General features: G+C 38.5%; 1 protein-coding gene across 1 annotated transcript; it reads right to left on the bottom strand.

Moving 5' to 3' along the window:
* Nucleotides 1–2,667: 2,667 nt before the first annotated feature.
* Nucleotides 2,668–25,970, bottom strand: prune (prune exopolyphosphatase). Its single transcript, XM_079837405.1, has 8 exons — nt 25,790–25,970; nt 15,041–15,145; nt 14,694–14,896; nt 10,482–10,666; nt 10,100–10,258; nt 9,892–9,986; nt 7,970–8,128; nt 2,668–4,873 (listed from the first exon to the last, which is right to left on the bottom strand). The coding sequence occupies exons 1-8, from the start codon at nt 25,826–25,828 to the stop codon at nt 4,463–4,465; spliced, it is 1,356 nt and encodes a 451-aa protein (XP_079693531.1). The 5' UTR covers nt 25,829–25,970; the 3' UTR covers nt 2,668–4,462.
* Nucleotides 25,971–26,062: the final 92 nt, after the last annotated feature.

The following is a 26,062-nucleotide window of genomic DNA, read 5'->3' as shown; positions in this document are numbered from 1 at the left end:
ACACCAGGCCCAGAAAACGAGAGATCTCAGAATATGTCGTCCACTGACGTCATAGAATGCAGAAGCACCGCCTCAAGCCCGCCGACTGACTCGTGGAGCTAAACGGGTCGCGCAACAGAGCAATAAACATGACGGTTCCAGCTCACGTGCGTAAGACATTGCGCGTTTGTTCGCTTAACCCTCTGGGGTTCTTCATTTATGGGTCACACTCAGGACCTCCGGGTCAAAAATGACCCATTATGACCCATTTTTTCCCATTGAATATAATAAAAAAAAAAAAATAAAAAAAAAAATATATATATATATATATATATATATATATATATATATATATATATATATATATATATATATATATATATATAATGAAACTTGAAACTTGGTGACTTTATTGGTACTTGGTATATAAACACCCAAAAACATTGGGGACAGGATTTGAAAAGTCTAAGTGGTCGTAAAAAAAAAAAAAAATCACACTCATAGGAAACCCCCATAGGAAATGAATGGGAAATTCGTTTTTTTGTGCATACAATCTACAAATCAGCCAGGATGCAGAAAAAAAGGGCTCAACAGTGAAGGGGGTGAATCTCTAAAACATCAAGAGTGCAAAACAGACAAAAAAACTCACACACACTTATACACACAAAAACACATGCACACAAATTAACGCGTGCCATTCCAAAAGCTAATTGTGTGTGTGTGTGTGTGAGTTTTTTTGTGTTTTGCACTCTTGATGTTTTAGAGATTCACCCCTTCACTGTTGAGTCCTTTTTTCTGCATCATGGCTGATTTGTAGATTGTATGCACAAAAAAACTCTGCATTTTCATATTTTTGCCAATTCCCCATTCATTTCCTATGGGGGTCATTTTTGACCCGAAGGTCCTGAGTGTGACTATTATTTTTACGACCACTTAGACTTTTCAAATCCTGTCCCCAATTTTTTTGGGTGTTCATATACCAAGTACCAATAAAGTCTCCAAAAAAAATTCGGGTCAGAAATGACCGAAGAACCCCAGAGGGTTAATTTCACCACAGAATCGATTGTAAACAATATAGAGGTCGAGACTGGATTTGCAGACATATTGAGATTAAAACACAATGCTGTGCCTTCTATATTGGATCCAACAGGATCGGTGCAACACACTTATGTGAGTAAAACATGTTTTTTTTATACGTGTTAGTATTGCATTGTTACAGATCGTTTGATATCTATTGATTACATACCTTAGCACGCTGTCACAGGCTGGAGGTGGTGTTATTGGTTCATTCGTGATCAGACTTGTTACGCCAGTGCTTGCAAAGCCCAACGTCCCGGGGCTATGTATGTGTTTTTCAGACGGGCTACCAAAACGTATCACCGGCCTGACGACGGGCTATCTTAAATAGTGAAATAACATTCCTTTCTTGCGCGCGTACCGTACAAAAAGAGGGTGAAATATGAGGACGTTACCCATGTCCTCACTTTTGAAATGCTTATAAATCATACAGAATGAGGGTTTTTTTTTCACAGAAAGTAAACTGCACAGTCTCCTGTGATGGGTAGGTTTAGGGGAAGGGGCAGTGTAGGGGGATAGAAAATATGGTTTGTACAGTAGAAAAACCATTACGCCTATGGAATGTCCCCACATTTCACAAAAACTCCCCTGTGTGTGTGTGTACGGGTCGCAGTTATCCACCGATCGGGCGGGCCAAGTAATACAAAAATAACATTCCAATCAATCTTGGGTGGATGAGAGATGAATTATTGTGTTTGTTTGATAAAGGCATTTTGTGAGTCCTGTGAGCGTTTCCCTAGACGCTTTCAAAAAAATCCCCACATGTACTGAGGGAACTGAAGCTCATTAAATATGCAAATATTATCCAATCCTAGCCGTGGGAGTTTACTTCCAAGTCTTCAGTGCGGTACGCCCATCAAAACAGAGCGTTTTTCAGAGAGCCTCAAAACCATGGCAGAAAGTAGCCTATTACTTATTCATTATGATGTTTTTGAATGTAAAAACCATGCAAACATCATAAGTTGACCTCAGACAACAGTATAAAAAAAATGTAAAAAGCCAGTTCATGACCCCTTTAAGCAGCACAACGGTTTTCAACATTGATAATAATAAGAAACGTTACTCTAAAAAATCATGTGACACTGAAGACTGCTGAAAATTCAGCTTTGCCATCACAGGAATAAATTACATTTTAAAACATTAAAGCTGCAGTCCGTAACTTTTTTCGCGCGCTAGCGGTTAATAAACAGAACTGCATTCGGCTTGCGGAAGAACATTGCAGCCGGAGCTACTTCTCTCTGTTTATGTCTATGGCGAGTCACGCAGGGACTGTGCTCCTCCACAGCGTATCCTACCAGACCGGTCTGAAATAGTCCCAATATAAACACTTATTATAAGTGTACCATAATGATTCAGGTTAAGACAAAAACATGGTTTGGAAAATGGATTCATGTTGTACATCCTCATTGTATAATTTTTGTAAATCTTAAACACAAAAAGAGTTACCGTCAGCAGCTTTAAAGTAGAAAATATTTATATTGTAATCAATATTCAGTTTTTACTGAATTTTGTATCAACTAAATGCAGCCTTGGTGACAATTAAGAAAAAAAAAATTGACTGCAATGTACAGTAACTATGCCTTTTTATAAATAAAGCTCAAAAACCAAATATAGAACAATATGAAACTGTTTTATTGATATGGAGTAAAGGAATACTTGAAATAAAAAAGGCCTTGGCAATAAAATACTTGACAGAGGATGTGCTCTTGAATATCCTGCTTCACAACCATAGCACATTAATACATTGACATTAAACCAACATTTCATACAACATTATTATGATATTGGCATTATTCATTGTGCTTAATTCTCCTGAGGCAGCATGCAGCAATCCTCACCATGTCAAATCTCACCAAACTATCAGGCAGGGTTCATTCACAACACCTCAAAATACCATCTAATATTTCAAGTCCAATATTAACTGATTATTTTGTTTAACGGTTTTATTTTTGTATGTGTGAAGTCCTGACTCATGACTAGTTATTTTACTTCTATGGGAAAAAAAACATTGTTATAAAACTGTCCAATAAAACATGTAATTATAGAAGATTCATCCAATTAGGCCTTTGAAATGCCTTTTGTATTTACTAACATAATGAGAACTATAATTTTAATGCTAGTCCAGTACGAATTGATCTTTAGATTCCAATTATGAATGCCAGACGGCGACAGATCTCTAATAACTGTTAATAAGCTGAAGGCCATATAACAAATCAAAAGGACAGTTCATGATAACCATTTTTAACCCAACTCAAAACCTAAATCATCAAATAAATTATATAATATAAGATCATTGAAAATCAACAAAATACTGAAGTTCTACATTTTAAAACTCAAGTGATCAAATGCTTAAACATGCCTCAAACACAAATACAACCGAGGTCTTTGGTAGGTAATGGTTAAATGTCAAGAGTAAAATACAGGTGCCCTGATTCTAACCAGGAGCAGGTCAGTCAACACCTATAACATGCAAAAGGCCACAGAGGGGTTACACTCACTTTTCATTTACCAACAATCACTCTTTTACAATATTAAAGGGGAATCATGACAAGATGTGCTAATCCAACGCATCTTCATTTACATTTCCTGCTGCGCAAGATCAAACGAAAAGTGTTTCAATCATCAATTTAAGATCAGGAAATGCTTATATATGCACATTGGAAGCCTAGCAGACAAGCAGGCAGCACTGTGAACAGTAGTATCTAGATGAGATTAAAACTTCTCTTGCCTGCCAGGCTAACACTGCATTTTAAGTGCATTTTCCATTCGCTTCTACAAATCAAGGGACAAGTCCAAATCATTTTAATGCGGGAACCAATGCCATGCTACAGACATGGTCTGCAGACAAGTTGAAAATAACTTCTTTAATACTACAAAGAATGACGTTTGTTAGTGGCACCAAAAGCAGTGATAACTAGCATGTTATAATGACTTTTTGTATAACGGAAATTAATTCGGAACTAGTTAATTCTATCAATTGTCAGTCGCTAGCTGGCACAGGGTGCAATTTTAGATCTGAATAAGTTCATATTTACCTGGAAATAGAGTGGACCACACACAGTCAATGGCTTTGAATCAGACTTCTGAGTAATTTAGAAGATCAAATGTGACTGCTACTGCGACCAATAAATAAACTAAACCTGAAATTTTACTTTATGACACCCAAACTTTAAAAATCTTACATATGATGCATTTATGTAATGCTCGATTTGAATCATCATGTACCAGAGTCCTTAGAAAGTCAAAACAATTGTCTCTTCAGACCTTATCGTACCTTTGTGAGTTAACCAGATAAAAAAAGTGCCATTATTTTCTCACGCCCTGATGCACCGCATCCTCTTGAAGATGCAGAAGCACTTTTCTTCTCCAGCTCTAATCCAAGACTCTCTTGAACAACAGATCTTCATCATTGTCCCTCAGGAGACGTGTCCTCCATGCTGGCCATCTTGCTAACTTTCTCCACCAAAACCTCAGGGCTGATTTTTGGTAGGCCATTATCCAAGGGACAACCCTCGACCAGACTGTTCATTGGCGTTGGAGGAAATTGAGTATCGTCCTCAATCCCAGCATCCTCAGCACATTGCTGTGAGTCACTCTGGTCCTGATTGTAATCATCGTCCAGATCTAGGTCCTCTAAGTTCCCAGTCTGAGCCACTTTCCTTTCCCTCTCCTTCAGGAAGTCTGTGATTATGGGCATAACCTTCTTGCGGGACACCAATGTGTTACCCTGTATATAGGCTTTCACATCCGGATATGGACTGCTCATTGGCTTAAGGTCCAGACTGGGGGATTTGGCTTTTTCTAGTGCTTTACTCATCTATGAAAAAAAAACAAAAAGAAGATATCATTTAGAACAGATCCTCACCTTATTTTATACACAACCTTTCCAAAGTTTGGGGTCTGTAAGATTTTGTAATGTTTTGTAAAGTTTGATTGACAGCCGATCTGACCAATCACATCGCAGAATCTGTCGTTTAGTCCAACAAGGCAGTCAGGAGAGTTAGTAGATTAACGTTGGTGGACTTGAACTTGGAAAAACGGTGTGTACTGACTAGGGATGCACCGATTTGAAAATTTTGGCCGATACCGATAACCGATAATTCTTTATATTTGAAAGCCGATACCCGATATATTGGCCGATAAATCTAAATACAAATTTTAATAAACTTTGAGAGCCTGATTACAAAAACAAAAGGCTCACCATTAAAAGCCATGTCCCAAACACTTCAACATAAATCAAACCTATACAGTACAGTAGCCTATTTGAACCAGTGCAAGATTCCTTACCTTTTCAAATTAATTTTACACTCCTATGGCCAACTTACTTTATAAAAAAAAAAAATGGTAACACTTTACAATAAAGTTTACACAAGGTTTTGCACATAACTGTATTTTCCTTTTCGAAGTGATTCCAATCATATTTAGAGCAATTCAAAACCCATCATGGTGGACAGCGCGTCTGTCTCAGCTGAAGGAAATAATACATTATCTATCGGCTTGACTATATCGGTCAAATTTTCTTATCGGACCGATAACGATAACATAGAAAATAATAATTTATCGGCCGATAACGATATGTTGCCGATCGTGCAGCCCTAGTACTGACGTCTTTCCGCGGTTGAAACAACATTTCTTTTAGTGTTCAGTCATGTTTATTTCGTGCTTAAAGGTCCCATGGCATGGCATTTTTCTATTATTTTATAGTGTTTTCTGAGGTGTACTTATATTATTAGTATGATTTTTACATCATGAAATGTCATAATTTAGAAATAAAAGGCATTTTTTCTATACTGCTGTTTGCCCTGTGGCTGAATGCCCTGCTTCAAGAGGCGTGTCTGCTGTGAGACTTCAGTAAAAACGCCCACTGTTGTGATTGGCTGACATCTTTGCATTTTAAATGAGCGGAGGGGGCGTGGTTTAACGAGGCACGAGCAGGCACGAGTCTGCCAGAGAGACGGATGGACCTGTGTTCACTTCTCATCAGTTCTCTCAGCATGTCTCAGTTCAGGGTGAACTGTTGTAGTTACTAGAATATACTTCAGGTTATTAGTTTATTTCTAGTCGGAGGGGCTGTCACTCATGTCAGAAAGTTAGTAACTTCAGTAAATTATGGATCAGCGCTGACTCGAGACGCGAACCGTTTAGAACGATTCAGTCCGATTTGGTGAACTGGTTCGGTTCACTAAAAAGAACCGATTCAAAAGAATGATTCGTTCGCGAACCGGACATCACGGAGACGAAGCGATTGCTAACAGAGTTATTTATAGTAACTACTGAGTTATGAGAGCGCTGTCTGTCAGCGCGAGTTTATTGTGTTTGTATCTGAGAGTTCTGAATAAACACGAGTCCCAGTCAAGCCGAGTCCGACTTCATCATTATTCTACCAACTTTGTAACACATGCAATGTACCATTACAGCGAGATGAACGAGTTAGTAAGTTTGATTAAAGCATTATTTCTACATATGTTCCAATCATATGAAAAGCGTCAGTGACGCGCATTGAGTAACGTTACACAGCGCAAACAAAGACACAACAGCAGTAATCGAATGTAATCCAGTTTATTGTGGGGAAAGCTGGCTAGCCTAGCCGGATACCCTCACGCTTACCCCCCTTCTGCTTAATCTCACGCCGCGTTTGGTGCCTCCGCTGTGGGCCAGATGCAGTACTGGGGGTCGGGGATGTTGGAGGCCGAGCTTCGGCGTGTGTGAAGTTTATCTCTAAAGATGTGACTCTGCTGATGTTAAACAGAAAAGACTGTATGCACATTTTAGAACAGATAGACGCGACAAGGACGTACAAAAACACTGACTCACAAGATAGAAAACACGAAAACACTGTTCTGTCGGGAGAGAGAGAAGCCGCTGCGTGTCCACAAATAATAAATAATTAGCTACACATAAGAAATCAATGATCACAGATCAGAAGGAACTGAAGAAAGACTTCTGTTTTCATTTGTACATCCAAACACCGAGAAACTGCCAGCATTCACTCGTTCACAACCCATGATCTCTCGAGCGCTTGCATGGGCGCGCCAGATTCTCTGGGTGGAGGAAAGGGAGGTAACCGTTCCTGCTTGGACGTCAAACCAGGAGACTTCAGGATTGGCTCGTCTGGCCTGTCATTTTCTCAAAGGCAGAGAAAGACAGCCAGAACTCGGTTTTACACCGATCAACATTTCTATCCACTTGGGGACAATATTCAGGCTAGGGGAACTCCTATTAATGTTGAAATACCTCATAAAATGAAAATTTCATGCCATGGGACCTTTAAGAATAAACTACAAGGAAGAGATAATCGGTTCACGAGCAGCTTTAACTGAGGTGCTACAGCGATCACGACACATTAAAGAGCCACAAAACGGTATTTATTGTTTAAATTTTTTTTTTTTAAATGACAATTTCAAAGTTTAGACTTTGTTTCATATCAAAAGTAGCTTGCTCTGTCCTGTCTGTCGGCGTGTTGTCAGTGTCCTCTTTGCTCCGCGATGTATTTTCTCTACGTGAGAAAGTGTGTGGTGTGAGAACGCCATGGCTTGTCGGACATAGCAACAGTAACTAAAGGGGGCGGGTCTTTGCGAATGGTCAATTCAGAATAACTTTTCTATTTTAATATATTTTAAAATGTAATTTATTCCTGTGATGGCAAAGCTGAATGTTCAGCATCATTACTCCAGTCTTCAGTGTAACATGATCTTTCAGAAATCATTCTAATGTGCTGATTTGGTGCTCAAGAATGTTTTTGTTTTTTTTATCAATGTTGAAAATAGTTGTGCTAATTAATATTTTTTGTGGAAAGCTTTTTTCCCCCAGGATTCTTTGATGAATTGAAAGTTCAAAAGAACATCATTTATTATATGCAGAGTAAACTATAAGAAAAACATTTGAAGGTTGATTTCCCTAAAAAGTTGAGTACCTCTTCTCTGTAGGCAGTGCTTGAACTGTAGACGGCTAGCTGTCGGAAGGGCTCCTTGTTGTCGTTGAAAGAGATTGTCATTGCGACCAGCAGGTTGTATCTGTGATTGTGGCAGAACTCACAGAGGTCCTGCTGTAGGCCACGCCTCTGAAGAAAAGCCTAAACATAGAACGGCTCTTTTAACATATGAGCATTACAAACACAAACTGATCTGGAGATACGCATTTTCAACGCCCAATATTTTTCCTCTGGTGTTTAGAGTTTTGATTCCTTTGAATTCCAACATATATCTTTTTATTTTATTTTATTGTATTAGTACTATGGTATTTTAATGAAATTATTTATGCCTGAAAAATATAATCTTTAAAATATGCATGTCAAACATTTCTTCTTAGGACACTTTTCTGATTCTTGTCAATCAACTGGACAAATATTTCTGAACAAGTTTAATGGCCACTCACATTATTTCTGACATTTAAAATAATAAAAGTAATAAACATTAAATTGATGGAATTATTACTTTGACGTAATAAAGTGAGATCAAAGTAAAGTGTAAAGAAAAATTAAAGTGTTATAATTAATATACTGGGACCAATTTTGTAACAAAACAACAACAACAAAAAACTGCAATTGACCCCAGTCTCCTGTACTGTGAACAAAGTTCTAACACACACGTGCCTTACTACTGTATGAGTACTAACAAGAGAACAGGAGAGTCTGTCACGGAGGCTAATGTCTGGTGTAATCAATGGGTGTGCTAGAGAGGCCGCCTAGCCCTGCGGTGAGTCTGGGTGTGTCTGACTTGGATTCGGTTGTGCTTCAGTATTAATGAGGAATTCACATGAGTCATGAGGATGGGCACATGAGCACATTTTGTGCCCACAACAAGAGCTCCTTACTTTTCAGAATCTACATATCCTCTTTGTGGAACCAAGTACTGAGGCTAAATGCATAGCACAAACACAAGATTCACTTCATTCAGGGAGCATGTCATTTGCATGTGATGTTCTAAATTTAAAGTCCTGCCAGGGTGTTTCAGAAATGCTGCAAGTATGTAATGAGATTCCAAACATAATATGTTATAGAGATTATACACCAATACAATCACCAATATGTATTTATGGATCAAAATAAAAGCCATTGCAATTAGCCAGAAGCATGAAACAATCAAAGGTTGCTATTTAAGTATTATATAATTTCAAGATGAAATCCAAAGATAATTTTAAGAACACAAAAAATACATCCTTCAACAAACAATTGTTCAGTATTGAATCTCATTTAATAGATAATAAAATAGACTAAGCTTCCTGTGAGTCATTTGTAATGTTCCATCACAACTTCTAAAAAGTGGGTTTATTTGTGCCTATTTAATATTGCAATTAAAAAAATAAATACTACATTTTATCTGTTTTAATAATTACAATATTATGCATAAAAGAACAAATGAAAATTCAATGGACATTACTTTAATTCATTAACTACAACAGTTAAAAAAGTTTGATAATTTATTTTACAGTGTCCTAGTTACATGTTATATGTAGTATTACTGTAGTAATAACTATACATTATGCATAATTACATGCAGCTTAAACTAAAAACCCTAATTCTAACCCTTACCTTATAGTTAGTAAGTACATGTAGTTAATTATTATTACTTAGCACTTAACACTGTAACAAGGACACTTTAAAGTAAAGTGTAACCAAAAGTTTTTGAACTTCTATGTAAGGGTGTAATTAAATCCTTTAAAAATCATAATACAAAATGGCAATTTGATGACATAATTTCAAGAAATATGCAAAGAAAGTGGCAAAATATCAGAATCTTTATATATCTGTAAACTGTATCATCCAAAAACGTCCAAATCAATACAGATTGTAGACGCTTTTAGTGGTCAAGTGAAAGATGTCATAACAGTACTGACCTCTAGTGTCATGTAAATGACACTGACAGCCAAGTTCAGATCCCCAGTGGATGCAGCTTTCATGTCTTTCAACAGCATCTGCTCCGTGGAGAGGCCTGAAATACAGAGCAGTATTGTAAGATTTATTTTGATGAACACATGCTTTAATGTTTTAATGAGTCTACAAGCAGTTTGTTTTATTAACCTACACAATGAAAGATTCTCTCACCTGACACGTCAAACTTGGCATTCTGTAGCGACTGAAACAGAGCGCCCCTCGGGGGCAGCTTTGGAAAACGTTTCTCCAAAAAGATGACATACTGGCTGTCCTTAGGGGTGACTTTACCTGCCTCAGGTGCCATGTTAACACAGTCAAGGATAATGGTACCTGTCAACACAAGGCAGTAAATACATTCTGTAAGTTAACAAGGTTTTATCTCACATCTCGATGATATTGCATGTACAAGTCAAATGTATCTGCTCCAGCTAAATGCCACTGAAGGCCATGCTGAGCCCATCTGATGTCTAACAGTGTCAAGCAGATTGAACAGCAGTCATGCTGTGAGAGCTCACATTCCTCTCTGTGTAAATCATGTCACCATGACACTCACCGAATAAAAGCTGAGCCACTTGTTGGTCGAGCACCTCAGGCGCTTTTTGGGCAATGAGCTCCGTCACCAAGGTGGCACATGAGCCCACGGTCTCCACGGTGATGGGGCAGGAGGGAGATGAGGGCTTCTGTAGGAGGTGATGGTCAATCACTTCTACAACTGCATCCTCCAGCTCACTGTCAGCACTAAAGAATAAAACTGATTTATTATAAAAGAACAGACCTTGGTTGATAGACCGAAATAATTTCTGAAATGTACAACATTTTTATTTTAGAATATATTTTATAATATTTATACATGATTGCATATTATAATATTTATTCACACACACACACACACACACACACACACACACACACACACACACACACACACACACACACACACACACACACACACACACACACACACACACACACACACACACACACACACACACACACACACACACACACACACACACACACACACACACACACACACACACACACATAAATATACATTTTAAATAAATATGAAAAATGTCTCACGGATCAGTTTGTATAATGCTTCTGTGGTCATAGGTTTGGTTCAATAAATACTTTTTATGTTGCTATTAGTGGTGTACTAATTAGATTAATTTGAGGTAGATATAAATAACCATTATTGTAACATCATTCTGATATTTATTTTTTGTTGCCATTTATTTACATACATTTAGCCATATGGTGCAGTAAAATGCACCACAATACTATTGCAATTAATTATTTGTGGTTATTATTTTTATTTGTATTATTAAAATACATGTATGGAGATATACAGCTATCATAAATATACCCGGTGCAATGCGGCAAGTGTTTTTTGCTAGTTTCAGCCTGACGCAGTTATCATTTTCACGTCCAGTGCCACGTTGTTTAAATAGCAAATGCACTGTTCGCCCATGGCTGAAAACGAGGCGTGTTTAGGTGCATTTTTGGCGTGTTGCTATTTTGAGGTAACTGAAAACGACTGCGCCATTGACCAACAAAAACCTGGTCTAAAGTCAATAGTACAGTATTTTTTGTGTTATTTAAAGGGAGCGTTAGTAAAATGCGCCTATAGGCGAGTACACAACACGCACACTCTGCTTATTACACACACAGGGATACACAGCAGCACATAAAGATTTTTAAATATAAATATATAAAACATTTGAAATATTAAAGAATTCCTCTCTGGAGAAGCGTTCAGTCTTTCGGATGTTAAATTCCGCCATATAAATAGCGAATCCGCCATGGTGCAAGCACAACTGGCTTTTAAAGGGAATGGGAGATGAGACTCTGATTCTTACGCCCAAAACACACCCATGACTCATTAAGAGGTACATCCCTTTTGGACCATGTGCCTGACACGTAGGCATGTGCCAGTATCAAATTTTCATGTTGTGATTAATTGCTGAAGCTTTTATCACAGTATACGGTATTATCACGATATTGAAATAAGTTGCAAAAAAAGTGTTGTCATGCTATAACAGGTTTAATAACTTTCTTATAACAAAAGAATCAAACATTTAAATACAATAAAGCAATACACAAAAATGTGTAAAGTAAACAAATATTTAAAACAGATTAAGTGCAAAAGAATGATAAAGAACAATAGGTAACACTTTACAATAATGTCTCACCAGTTAATGCATTAACATTAACAAAGAATGAATAGCTACATTTTTACAGAAGTTATTCTTCTTTGATAATGTTAGTTTAAAAAAGCAACTGTTAGTTATTGTAAGCTCAGGTTCATTAAAAATTACAGTTACAACTTTTGATTTTAATAATGTGTTATTAAATGCTAAAATGTACATTTAACTAAGATTAATACATGCTTTAGAAGTATTTTTCATTGTCAGTTTGTTAATGAACGAACTAATGTTAAATAATGGAGCCTTATTGTAAAGTGTGTGATTGAACAACAGTCAGAACATATTCAAACAATATCTAGGGCATGTAATTTAGTCCAGATTAAAATATAAACTGTTTAAGTTTGAAAATGAATAGCCTTAAGTCTTTAAGTATTAAAGGGGTGGTAAACCACGATTTCACTATTCTAACTTTAGCTAGCGTGTAATGTTGCTGCTTGAGCATAAACACCATCTGCAAAGTTACAACGTTCAAAGTTTAAAGCAAAGGGAGATATTTGCTTTTAAAGAAATCCATTTCTAAGGACTACAGCAAACGGCCAGCAGGCGACTACAGACATTCCTCCAGGGCTGGTGACATCACCAGCCCCAATATTTACATAAACCCCTCCTTCGAGAATATTAAATATGGGGGGTGAGGCTATTTTGTATCGCGGCGCTGTTGTGGTATAGTTAGGCTGGAGTGTTGTTGCCGCAATGCCGACGAAACGCTGTTATTTTCATCAGGATTGCAGGTCTGGGGTACTTACTTTGTTCAGCCTTCATAGGGACGGGGGTGCGTTGCAGAGCGTTTAACATACAGCATGTTATATGCACATTTGTGTTTGAGACTGAGGGGAACAGGCGCATGCGGGGCTCCCGCAGCAGATTTCACGGAGGAAAACTTCCACAAACTTCGCGAGTTCAATACAGGATATGCACAACGGCTTGACCTGAAAGCTGGATTTACAAACAGAAGCTGTTTACGGGCCACAACCTGTAAGTCTGATTTATTTTTCATCGATGTGTTTTCCTGTAATACATTGTACGTTGTAGCAAGGAAGATGACAACGCTGTTCTGCAAACCAGTCTGTTAAATGCTCATTCATACTTAACGTTATCCGACGAACACCTAACGTTACAAACACTAACGTTAAAATCTCAACAGCGAACTTGGCATTAGTGTAAATTATTCTTTGATTAGAGCTTTTAAGTATTGTTTATCTACAGGCATGCTAAACATGGTTCTGTGTGTGATTTGGCTACTAGCAAAGCCAATGTTTTGGGTTAATAGTTCTTGCGCCAGATATTTGGCTATAATCGTTCTAAAAACACAAAAGTAACAGTGCCATTCAGTAGCGATCACTATAGACCCGCAGTCTTTACTCTTGAGGAATGAACAGGTTCTGCTCGATCATCTTCACTAAAATGTTCTGGGTCTGATTCGGGCTCAGATTGGTATGGTTTTGACACCATTGTTTCTAATACTGACCAAAGCACAGCCTCCAGGTAAGGGGCGTGACGTTTCCGATAAACGTGCACTAGGCGGTTAGCGAATCAGAACACACTGGGCCAGCTAACCAATCTGAGCCCATCGCGTATTTTTGAGGGACTGGCTTCATACAACCCGGAAAGCATCAGACCGTTTTACAAGGAGGGACAGAGCAGTGTAGAATAAAGGTCAAATATATGAAAAATAATGCAATTTTTTTTTAAACGAAGCATGAACTCATGTTACAGTGCACCCCACAAACACAATCAAGCCTTCAAAAGAATGTGTTTTACCACCCCTTTAAGTATTAGGTTATGTGATGACGAGCACCGTATCGTTTTGTTTACGAGGGTTACCGGGGAAACGGCTGCATTTCTGCTGTTCCGTCAGCGCCCTCTGCTGTCAGAGAGTGAATGTGCACTTCAGCATGTCTCCTTCACTCATTCCACCATGTGCACGGCTCATGCACGGTCTGATTACATGTGCATTCCTCTTTGACGTTTAAACGGTTGATGGGTAAAGTATTCTTAAAATGCATTCTAAAAATCGGAATAATTCGTAATAAATAATTATTCATGGTATTTTGAAGTGCCCACGATAACAATCATGTTCATTATTGCGGTATATCGTATTACCGTTTACCGGCACATGTCTACTGACACGCCGGTTTTTTTTCCGTCATTAAACTAGCAAAAGTGGATTCGGACATGCCCTAAATGCACCTGCGCCACACGCTTCAGACCATGCGCTCAGATCGTTAAAATAGGGCCCATATACTGTTCAAGTTTAGGCAATTACGATTTTTCAATGGTTTTCTGTTATGCTCACCAAGGCAGCATTTGTTAGATCACAAATACAGTAAAAGAGTAATTTTGTGAAATATAATTTAAAGAACTATTTTCAGTTTGAAATTTAAAAAAATCTTACTGACCCCAAACTTTTGAACAGTAAATATGAAAATTCACTATACTGTATAGTTCAAGTTCATTAATTAGTTAAAATTTGACTCCTTTATCATTACTTTTTTTATGTGAAGATGGAACATGGTGTAATACATGCATTGAACAGAACAGAACATAACACTGACCTTGGCAGAACGTTGTGGTCAACCAGGGTCAGCGTCAGCTGTTTGTTCTTGTGCAGGCCGTGGAGGTCCACCTCGTCCCTGAAAAGCAGGTGGTCCTGCGACAGACCGGTTTCTCTCAGCAGAAAGATGCTGTCAGAGCGCAAGGGAAACTCAGCCCGTGGGATGTTGAGTACAGGCACCGGTAGCCTTTTACAATCAAGACTCTACAAAAGGTCAACAATAATGATGAGCAAAACAATAATCCTCAACCTCCAGTACAGAATTATCACGTCTATTATCTCCGCCACAATTCTCAAGCTTTCCAAGAACACCACAGTATACAGTTTGTTAGGTTGGCCGTTGCATACCTTTGAAAGAAAGTAGGCGAAGGTCAGGGCTGATACCATGGAGTCCATATCACAAGCCTCATTTCCCATTACGACATGCAGCCCTGGGCTGTTCTTACTACAACCCTGAGAATGAAGGAGAATAATGTCACAGGCTAGTGGACAAATATAGGACAAGAATTCATAACATATAACTGCAAGCCTAGATCTTCATAATGAGGCTTTGGTGGCCTCTATTAAACTGGAGGCTGAAATACAAACCCGAAATGTCAGTGGTTTCTGTGACTACCTACTGTGTATGCACAAATATTTACAGCAAGTAAACTACACGACAAGCTGAAAATGCATCCAATAGGCTGTGAAGACTTCCAGCTCCATTCAGAGCTTCGTCTGACAAACAATATTGAACTTATGACCCACAAGTCACTCTTTATCACTGACAGCCGGTGTACGGTGTGGTGCAATGTGTCAAAGATAAAGCACATTCTGTGGCTTCTCAACAGATATAGCAGCAGTGTATTCCTTAACAGTTGATAACATGGACAATGACAAAAAAACATCTTATTTTATACTTAATATTTGTTGGTAAAAAAGATAGCTCACCCAAAAATGACAATTCTATCATTTACTCAACTTTTTGTTCCAATCCTGCATGATTTTCTTTCTTCCCTTTTGTTTATTATCAAGAAATGACAAAAAAAGAAGCACAACTTAAGTAGCCCGTACAACTTATGTACAATACTCCGAAATAGTTTATTTGTGTGAGGAACAGACCTGAAATGCAAGTCTTTCTTCCAAGTCTAATCTTCTTCTCTGCCATAGCTTTCAATTATCATTTGCGCTTTAACAAATGTCAAATGGCTGTAGATTTAGCATGTCTTGTAATCGATTACATTGCAAGTATGAAGATAACAACAGAATCAGCTGTCAGTTTTGTATTTGAGTCGCTAAATACAGTTACGTTAACACACAGTTCAGTTATCTTCAGAAAGCACATTCACACTCTCGGAAAACCTGCGCCGTGTGAAGGCAACAGGACTGGGCAACTAGTTGTCAGCCACATCATAATAATAATAATTTGTTACATTTATATAGCGCTTTTCTAGGCACTCAAAGCGCTTTACATGGAAGGGGGGAATCTCCTCAACCACCACCAATGTGCAGCATCCACCTCAGGGCTCGACATTAACGCTTGTCCGCTTGTCCGGGACAAGTGGATTTTTTGAAGGGGCAAGTGAAAGAGAATTTTACTTGCCCGAGGGACAAGTAGCCTGATAAAACTTCATTAACAAAAATAACTAGGGAATCACCCAAATGCAATAATGATTCTGCATTCATTGCTGTAAGTGGCGATTGACAGTGAATGATAATAATGTATAATGAACTGACGGTAACTAACACTGTTTACGCTCGCGCTGCCTCTCGAGGAGAAATCGAGACAAATGTGCACCGCTCACACAGAGAAACTCAGTTAACACACTGCAGTAAAAATGTAGAAATGTGGAGTTTATTTATATTTATAACATGATACAGTTGCAACGTCACATTACCAAGAGTGCTGTTTTCCTGAATAACATCACGACTGAAAAGGACACTGATTTCAAATGACAGCTCCATAAACAATGATTAACATTAAGTCACTTACATTTTAGATGCAATATTGAGTGTTTTTGTTCTATTTCAGCAGCGAAAATAGTTCCAAAAGATCACAGCAGAACGCGTATCACAGCAACAGCGTGTTAGTGAATGATTCAGCGTTTTGAATGAATTGATAGAATCGAAGATTCAATGAACTATTCGTAAACGATTGCCTCATTCTTGAATGAATCAGCGTTTGATCGAATCGACTCAATGACTCACTCATTCAGACGGTCACCTGCTGCCACCTACTGGTGGTTTAGTTTCATCTTTCCAACATTTCTTATTTGTATATTCAAAAAATATTTAAAACAATCTCATAACATTATTTAATGCAGTTGTAATTTTTCAGTGTAAATTATTTAATTGGTAACTGTTTAATTGGTGACTGGTAACAGCCAGTGTCGTCTTCTAATTTAATTTATTGATCCAATTTAAGAATATAAAAGGAAATCTGAATCATAGCCTATATTTAAAAAGATTAAGGGAAAAATGCCCTTTATAAAAGGTAAAAATATCACAAATATGCATATGTCAAAGCTGATTGAACACTGGTGAGAATATTGCTACAGAATAAATTTTATTTACAACACACAAAAAAAAAAAATAATAATAAATTTCCGGACAAGCACATTTTTTACTCGGACAAGTGGATGACAGATTTACTTGTCCAAAGGACAAGCACGTGAACATGCTTAATGTCGAGCCCTGCACCTGGATGATGCGACGGCAGCCATATTGCGCCAGTACGCCCACCACACACCAGCTGATTGGTGGAGAGGAGACAGAGATGATACCAATCGTGTATATATATATATATTATATATATATATGATGGACAGAGGCCAATGGGCAAATTTTTAATGACCACAGAGAGTCAGGACCTCGGTTTAACGTCTCATTAAAGGACGGGCAAGTACAGTGCAAGAGAGCCGCTCTGCGCTTCACAAACATGGGTCTACCATGAGTTGCAGGTTTTCATGTGGGGTTTTGCTAACTTTTATGGAGATATGAGCTGCGTGTCATAGGAAGGTTTTAGATCCAATAACTTTTCTCCCTTCAGTTTTGTGTTTTTGAGACTCAAATGTTCCACTTCCCATCCAGATATAAAAGCTGCTGACAGTTAAAGGATTAGTTCACTTCAAAATGAAAATTTCCTGATATTTTACTCACCCCCATGCAGGGGCGTAAATCGCGGGGGGGACGGGGGGGACAGGACCCCCCCAATCTGAGGGCTGTCCCCCCCTGAAAACCATGCTGAGTATTGTAAATAATATAATGATATATACTTAAAATAAATGTGTAAGTAGTAAAACAATACAAACGCAAACGGGACAAAAAAAATGCGTTTTAAGTTTAGAAACATTTTGAGTCCCCCCTCCCCCTTACCCCACAGTGGTTTGATCCACCGCGCACCTCAACTAACGTTAAGGCCCATTTATACTTCTGCGTCGAGTGTACGCCGTAGTGTACGCCGTAGGCTACGCGCGTAGCCGACGCCGTCGTGAGCATTTATACTTCTGCGCTGTTGTCTGCGTCAATGTGCAATTCCACATGCAGACACTAGAAGGCAGTGTCCTCGGGCATGTTGGTGTAATCAAGACAACAGCCGAAGAAGAAGCAGCTTGATGTGTAGAATCTGTACATTCATGTCGGAATATCAGCAGCAGTGAGAGAGCGGCTTTTCTTGCAGCTTGAGTTGTTGTATCTAATACAAATTAAGCATCTCTAGTTGATTAGTAAAGTTAAATAAGGCGATCTGGCGCTGGAATGCATTTGTGAAACCATGCGGAGCTCGTGGCCGCTGTTTTCAGCAGCGGTGGCTCAGCAAGCGATTGTTGTTGCGGAGACTTCATTCACGAAATATACCCGAATGTGTCCCTGTTCTTGATATACAATTACTGATTAACATCTTTGGGTTTTAATGAGAAAATAAATAAACTATACTCAGCGGATCTATGTATTTATTTACTACCATAAAGAATCGCTGGACTGCAAAATAGTGTGTTATAGCAGACGTAAGGAACTATCATCCAATTTCTGGACACACACACACACTCCTATCGCAGATTTTTTATTTATTTATTGACCTGAGGGAAGGGTTCTGGCAGACCAATCACAGCGCTTGCGTTCCGCGTAGAATTGACGCGTTGTTACATTTTTGGAGAGGTGCGCGTCAGGCTACGGCGTAGGGTACGGCGTATCCAACGCGTCTATGCGTAGGGTACGCCGTACCCTCTGCGTGCACTCGACGCAGAAGTATAAATTGGCCTTTACCCATAGACCGTAGATAAAGTACCACACAATTTGGGGAGAGAACAAAGCTCTTCAGACAGCAGTTGTGAAACTCCAGTAAGCTGTTTTATTCACTTTAAACATCAGATGAAGTGATTATTTTCTCTTTAATACAGATTAGGCAAAACACTGTTAACAGCACTTGCCCACTGCGGCACTGCCCCGGGCCACCGTCGTTTTAATTTTTATAGTAATAAAATCATTTGACACAACTATTACAAACTGAACGTGTCTGCTCAATACAGCACGAGCCGAACGGGCAAACAGCTGACAGACAAGATGATCGCGGAAGATTTGGTTTCAAAGTAAAAATGTAAAAGCGCCTATTTAAGGGAGTGTGTCATTGTACTGTTTTGTAGTTGTGTTTTTCATTACGAATAATTGGCTAATGAACCCAAAATACAAGCAACCCGCCCCCGAATTGGCGCTCATTCTAAACCTAAAGGTTTTGCTCAATATGAAGTGGCAGATCAGAGGGCTTGCTGCAGTTGAATATCTAAAGATCTGAATATCATAGTATAAAATACTTTGTGGAGGACGCAAGATAATTTAATATTTATAATATGACTGCGTGGTGAACCTTAATCGTATTTAAACAACTATCACTTTGTGTTGTTGGTCAGATAAAATGAAAGAGAAAAGAAAAATGGACATTACATAATTTTTCAGTGCACCAAAACGCCAAGTAGCCTAAGTAGGAAATGTTTTTTGTTTTTTGTGGTACACATATCCTTATAAGAAACGATTTTGGCTGTATTATTTGTGTCCCCTTCAAAATTTGCTCTTGAGAAATTTCATGTTTATTGTCCCCCCCAACTGTTAGATGAAATTTACGCCCCTGCCCCCATGTCATCCAAGGTGTTCATGTCTTTCTTCAGTCAAAAAGAAATTGAAAGTTTTTTGAGGAAAACATTCCAGGATTTTTCTCCACATAATAGACTTCAATGGCAACCAAAATGTTGAAGGTACAAATCAATGAAGTTTCAAAGCGCTTTGAAGGGCTTCAGAGGCTCTGCACGATCCCAGAAAATGAATATGCTCTTATCTAGCGAAAACATCGGCCATTTAAAAAAATAAATAAATAAAAAATTAGGTATACACAGGTATATAAAAAATTAATATATATATATATATATATATATATATATATATATATATATATATATATATATATATATATATATATATATATATATATATATATATATATATATATATATATATATATATATATATATATATATATATATATATATATATACATACACACTTTTTAACCTAAATTACTCATCTTGTGCTGCTCTGCGGCACGCCAGTGATTTGCGTAATCATGCCGGAAAGGTCACACTAGACATAGGCGGAAGTACCGCCTAGTGCTGGGCGGTATACCGGTTCATACCGAATACCGGTATTTATTTTTTTTATGATATGAATTTTGATGATACCGCAATACCGGTATATGTCGCTTAAACAACGTTCGGAACGCGGCGCAGCGCGTCATTGTTTGAGAGGGGACCCATTTCATTGATGCACTGTAGTAAGAGCAGTCAGAGCACAGTTGAGATCGCATTACAGCACAGCCTATGGCTGTATCCTATACTCTCATTCACTATTCCCTACGTTATCACTTTATTTGAAGGAGTGAATGAAAACGTGCGTGAAGTCGGACAACCGTTGTGTGTACATCGGCTGTACACTCGTTATTGCGGTGCAATGGGATAGAATGAGTGCACTCAATAACGTCCACTAGGGTTTCAGACACCACTAAAAAGCGCTGTGCCCTCCAAATAATGCTATATTTGAGGTTATGGGAGCGATGTCGGATTCAGCCCTTGATTATAGTTGAGAATTCAAACTACACGCGGCGCGCCAGAGAGAGCGGTTTCTGCACGGAGCGCTGCGATGAGTTTAACAACGCTCACCACATGGGTCATATAGCACTGATATAGACCGGAGCGAGCGCGTTTAAATTTTTTATGGACATATTTCATAAACTCTAGTGCTCTAGACATGAACTAGAAGCGTGTATGCGCGCATATTTCATCACGTCTTATTAAAATGAAATGTATGCACTGATTACACTGATAACCTATGTCTGATCACGAACGCGCTGACACGATGGATTATTCTGCTACACAAAAGACAATGATGTACGTTAAGTTAATAAATAAACTGACAATTCAAAGAAGAATGGGCCAAAAAGTAACTGCTTTATTCTTTCTGTGTTAAACTGATGTGTGTCATTCGTTCAGAGAGTCCTCTTAAGTGTATTGCAAATATCCGCGTTTCTCCTCGTTTTGGCAGTTTGTTGTTACAGAGGGTTAGATTTTTAAAATGCTTAAGGTGCCCTCAACTCAACTTTTAATATTCAGGTGTCTGTAAGTATGATTCTGAGCGTGTTGCAGGTCTGTGTTTTATTGGTTGTTGTCTCTCCACAGCATCATTTTGTAAACCTGTAGACCTATTAACTCTAGTGTGGATTTTTTCTACAATATTCACACGTCATGACAGTAAAACAGGGCAGTCTAATCAATCTGCTGCAGTATTTCCTCTCTCACTCAGGAGAAAATGTGATTAACACCCTGTCATGCATAGGGGAAAAAATACCGTCATATACCGTGAAACCGATATAATTTAGAAAAATACCGTGATAAACATTTTTGGTCATACCGCCCAGCACTAGTACCGCCCCAAGAGAACGCGCGAGGACTAATACAAACGCGCTTCACCAAAAACACTCCATCTTCAACTTCAAAATCGTCCGACATCGTTGTTTTACCTTTTTTTGCGAAAGGACGTTTATATTAGTCTTCACATGTGCGCTTTGTAAACGGGGGGCGGTACTTCTGCCTACGTCTAGCGTGACCTTTCCGACGTGATTACTTAATCACTGGCTCAAGCAGAGCAGCATAGGATGAGCAATTTAGGTTAAAATGTATATACATTTTTATTTTTGAAAATGACTGATGTTTCGCTAGATAAGGCCCTATTCCTTGTCTGGGATCGTGAAGAGCCTCTGAAGCACTTCGAAACTGCATTGATTTGGACCTTCAACATTTTGGATGCCATTGAAGTCTATAATGTGGAATGTTTTCCTCAAAAAACTTAATTTCCTTTCGACTGAAGAAAGAAAAACACAAACATCTTGGATGAGTAAAATATCAGGAAATGTTCATTTGAAGTGAACTTTAATGAAGTTTTGACGGCTGAACTCGCGGCCTGATTGGACTCTTGTCGAATCAAAAGTGCTAAGACTTTTCAGTTTTATGGACATAGCCATATTTGATGTTAGAAAATACACATTTGACTACCGTTGCACATTCATACAGACAGTATTCAGGAAGCTACTGAAAGTTGCTTTGTGAATGGGCCATTTCGAGACTCACACTTGTAAGTAAATGCAGTTGTCAATCCCAAACACTAATAGTGTGAACGTAGACATGCAGAAGTGCAAATAGGATTTGAGAGATATTGTGGAGGACTTAAATAGCCTAATAAATAACCTAACAACCTAAATTTCAGTGTTGTTCCTAACATTATATAGACTGGGTAAAACCAGCCTGATCTGCCGTCGATTTGATTTCGCCCTGCAACTACTTAATTTCTACTGCTTTTGTTACACTTTTGCAGGAAACAATCACAGCCTGGCTTATCCACCTGGCGCGCTATTGGCGGGTTTAACACGATGACGGATAGAGAAGCGATGGGCCGTTGATCAAGGACTATCCAATTGCGTACAGAGTCATTTAATTTATGCTCGTTTATCACGCCTCTTGTACAGTAGAAAATACAGAGCAGATTCCCCAGACCAATGTTCAATCTTAAATTGAGCTTGGTCTGGTGACAGCCAGAAAAAAAATATATAGTTAAATAAAACTAAAACCATAAAACATTTTTATAAATGAAATTTAATCAATTTTAAATAAAAGTTGAAACTGAAATTGATGTGCTTTATGTGCTAAAATAAAACAAAAACTGAAATAAAAATGAATAATAACTATATAGACATACTATTAAAAAATAATAAAAATGTATGATAAAATTACTAAAACTTTAAAAAGAAAATCAAAAATATAAAAACTAATAGTATCTCAATGATACTAAAAAAAACACTGGCTTCAAAAGACAGAAGGAGTCTACACTACTGTTCAAAAGTTTGAGGTCTGTAAAAGTTTGTTTTTGAAAAAAGTTTCTTATGCTAAGGCTGCATTTATTGATTTATTATATTATACATTTATATGAAAATACAGGGGAAATAAATTGTGAAATATTACTACAATTTAAAATATTTGTTTTGTATTTTCGCAATTTCCAGTCTTCAAATGGTTCTTCAAAAAAACGATCCAATATGCTGATTTCGTGCTCAAGAAAAATGTCTTATTACTAATAATGTTGAAAACAGATGTGCTGAATATTTGTAGGGAAAGTTGGGAAACCAAACTATTTTTTTGGAATGAAAAGTTTAAAAGAACAGCTTTAAAGGTGAACTATGTAGGATTTTTGCAGTAAAATATCCAGAAACCACTAGGCCAGTGTTATATATTTTGTTCAGTTGAGTACTTAGAATATCCCAAATGTTTTAAACTATTTGTAAATCGTGAGAAAATTGCTATTTTAACCAAGGAACCGGGACGTGTGAGCTATGCTTGTGAGGGAGTCGCCTGTCGATTGCGTCATATCTGCGTCACCCTCGGTCTCCGGTTTTATTCAGTGAAACACTTTACTCTCACTGCAGTGTGAACAAGTGTCATAGCAGCCGCCGAGCGAACGTCATAACTTCCTTTTCAACACACTCAGATATATCTAATACGATAAACAGAGTTGGGTTACCTCAGACTCATGACTGGAAAAGAGGAAGTAGCGCCGGCAACCGTGTCATAATAAAAGTCCCGCCAGCGACTATGCCATAATAACAGTCCCGCTCTTCAATCGCTCCTGCGGCCTTGCTCAGCTCCACAACACTCGCTCCTGCTCTACTTCAGACTACAGTAATGTTAATAATCACATCCATGAACATGATTTCTGCTCGAGTCCTATCCTGATTATTTTCCACCGGCTGTGAGGTGAAGACCACATGTCCCGAGATTCTGCGCTCAAACGTGCCGTCATCAAACTACGCCTTTGTTTTGAACAGGCGACCTCTAGTGGACGGAAAAGTTACATAGTGTAGCTTTAACTGTAAAAAGCATCTTCGCCAAATACAATGATTACTTTCTAAAATAAAAAATACTGACCCCACAATTTTGAACAACAGTGTAGTTATGGACTACAGTTATGTTATTTAAAATATGCTTTCAATTTTTGGAGCTTGAGAACCCTCAACTCTATATCGAAGTCTATTTGCTGGACCACTTGTGAGACGAAGAGCTATTTTAATAGAATAACACTGAATGCATCACCCTAGATTCAATAAAGCCTTTTATCTCTCCCCGTGATGACTTCTCTTCCAGCGTTAATTAGCATTTGTCCTTCTCCATTGCTCCAGCCGAATACAGAAGCCATCTGTGACGTTAGCATTAAATGATGTACTCTGATCTGGGCAACCAGCTGGGGTTTGTTTTAAATACTGAACTACGGACTGTCAACACAGACTGACTGAGCTCACAGCTGGCGCAGACCAGGGGTGAGGCTTGTTTAGGGTGAGCTTTTGCCAAGCTCTCTCTCGCTCATGTGATAATCATCACCAAAAACCTTGTTAAATGGGGAAGTGCAGGAAAAACATGCTTATTCAGGCCCTTATGTGCATGGCCGGTGGGACAGCGCAGGAAGTTAGTCACCGCAATGTGAAATGGACCACGGGATGGTGAGTAAACAGTACAGAACCTGTCGGTCTTGGGGCACTGTGGAAAGAACTCTAGTGTGCACACTATTTGCAACCTCATGCTTCAATGCAGACAAAAAGCACTTTAACCACAGGTGCAACCGTATATTTCTTCAATCATTGACTGAATTAGTTAAAGAACCCATCTCTGCTTGCTTCCATGAGCCGAGAGTCTCAAGGTAAACACAGGACTTCATATTATCTGCCCAGCAGTTGGCGAGCGCTGGTGTCAGGGTGTTTGGGTTTAAAACAACAGTGTTTAGGGTAGAGAGATGCACTGCTGTTGGACAGATGCTGTCAGGATCATATGCAATGGACAGCAGGTGTTATTGTCTCAGCAAACAGGGCGACCTTCAATCTCGAAACTGAGCACATTGAGCTGTAAAACTAGAAAAGTGGGAATTGTTCTTATTGACTAAACACACTGCCAGAGTATAGTCAACATACTTCAGATGAATTTGCACCAAACAGACCTAAACTGACTTTTTTTTTAAACTGCTAAGCATGGCAAAACTGTGTGTGTGTGTGTGTGTGTGCGCATATATACAACTTTGGGAAAAATTAAGAGACCACTTAACATTGAGAAATCAATGTTAAGTGGTCTCAATTTTTTCCAGAGCTGTATATATTATATACACAAATATGACAGTTAACTCTTTACGTATAAAAAAATACTATAATATAACTTGTTAATATTATAAAAAATAATACATGTAAACAAACAGACTTGTGTGCTTTCTTTCTTTCTCTCAATGCATGTGCTCGTTTCTGTCATTGGCGCATGCGGCCAGGGACAAGCACGCGCGTCATACAATATGACTTGTGTCAATATCAAGTGTACATCAAACAAAGCATACATTATTTTTCACACCAAGCTATCATATACGCCAAAACACACTCATGTTTGTGAACGTCTCAACACAGAAAGTGCAAGAACTGGCCACATTTTAAGTGGGTAAAATGGTAGTAGCCAAGCCAACATACCACGCGCAACCCTAAGCGTACAGTAGTCTTACCTTAATCACATCTCTACAGCTCCGTAAATATGCCTCCATTGTTACACGGAGCCCGAAAGTGTTTACGTAACGGAATATCCTAACGGAGTATAAAATGCCCTCCAGTGCCTCTGAAATGTGAAGTGTCTCTGCGGTTCACTGTGTGCAAGTTGCCACTCGGAATTCAGAGGTTTGTGAGAGCAGACGTAATGCACGTCTCCTCGAATTACGTCTTGACGTCACACTGTGTGCTGGAAAGTGTAGTTCTGCGGAGTCACGAAAGACCCTAAAATG

Source organism: Gobio gobio, assembly GCF_949357685.1.
Source record: "Gobio gobio genome assembly, chromosome: 15".
NCBI lineage: Eukaryota > Metazoa > Chordata > Actinopteri > Cypriniformes > Gobionidae > Gobio > Gobio gobio.
The sequence above is the reverse complement of the archived record's forward strand: the minus strand, read 5'-3'. Positions and strand labels throughout refer to the sequence as shown.

What these genes read in the sequence shown, in the direction of transcription:
- prune (XM_079837405.1), bottom strand. Translation starts at nt 25,828, where the DNA reads ATGGAGGCATATTTACGGAGCTGTAGAGATGTGATTAAG. An exon ending in TCGCCTACTTTCTTTCAAAG is followed by an intron (nt 14,897 to 15,040) that starts GTATGCAACGGC and finishes GACCTTTTGTAG; the next exon opens with AGTCTTGATTGTAAAAGGCT. An exon ending in GACCACAACGTTCTGCCAAG is followed by an intron (nt 10,667 to 14,693) that starts GTCAGTGTTATG and finishes TTTATTCTTTAG; the next exon opens with TGCTGACAGTGAGCTGGAGG.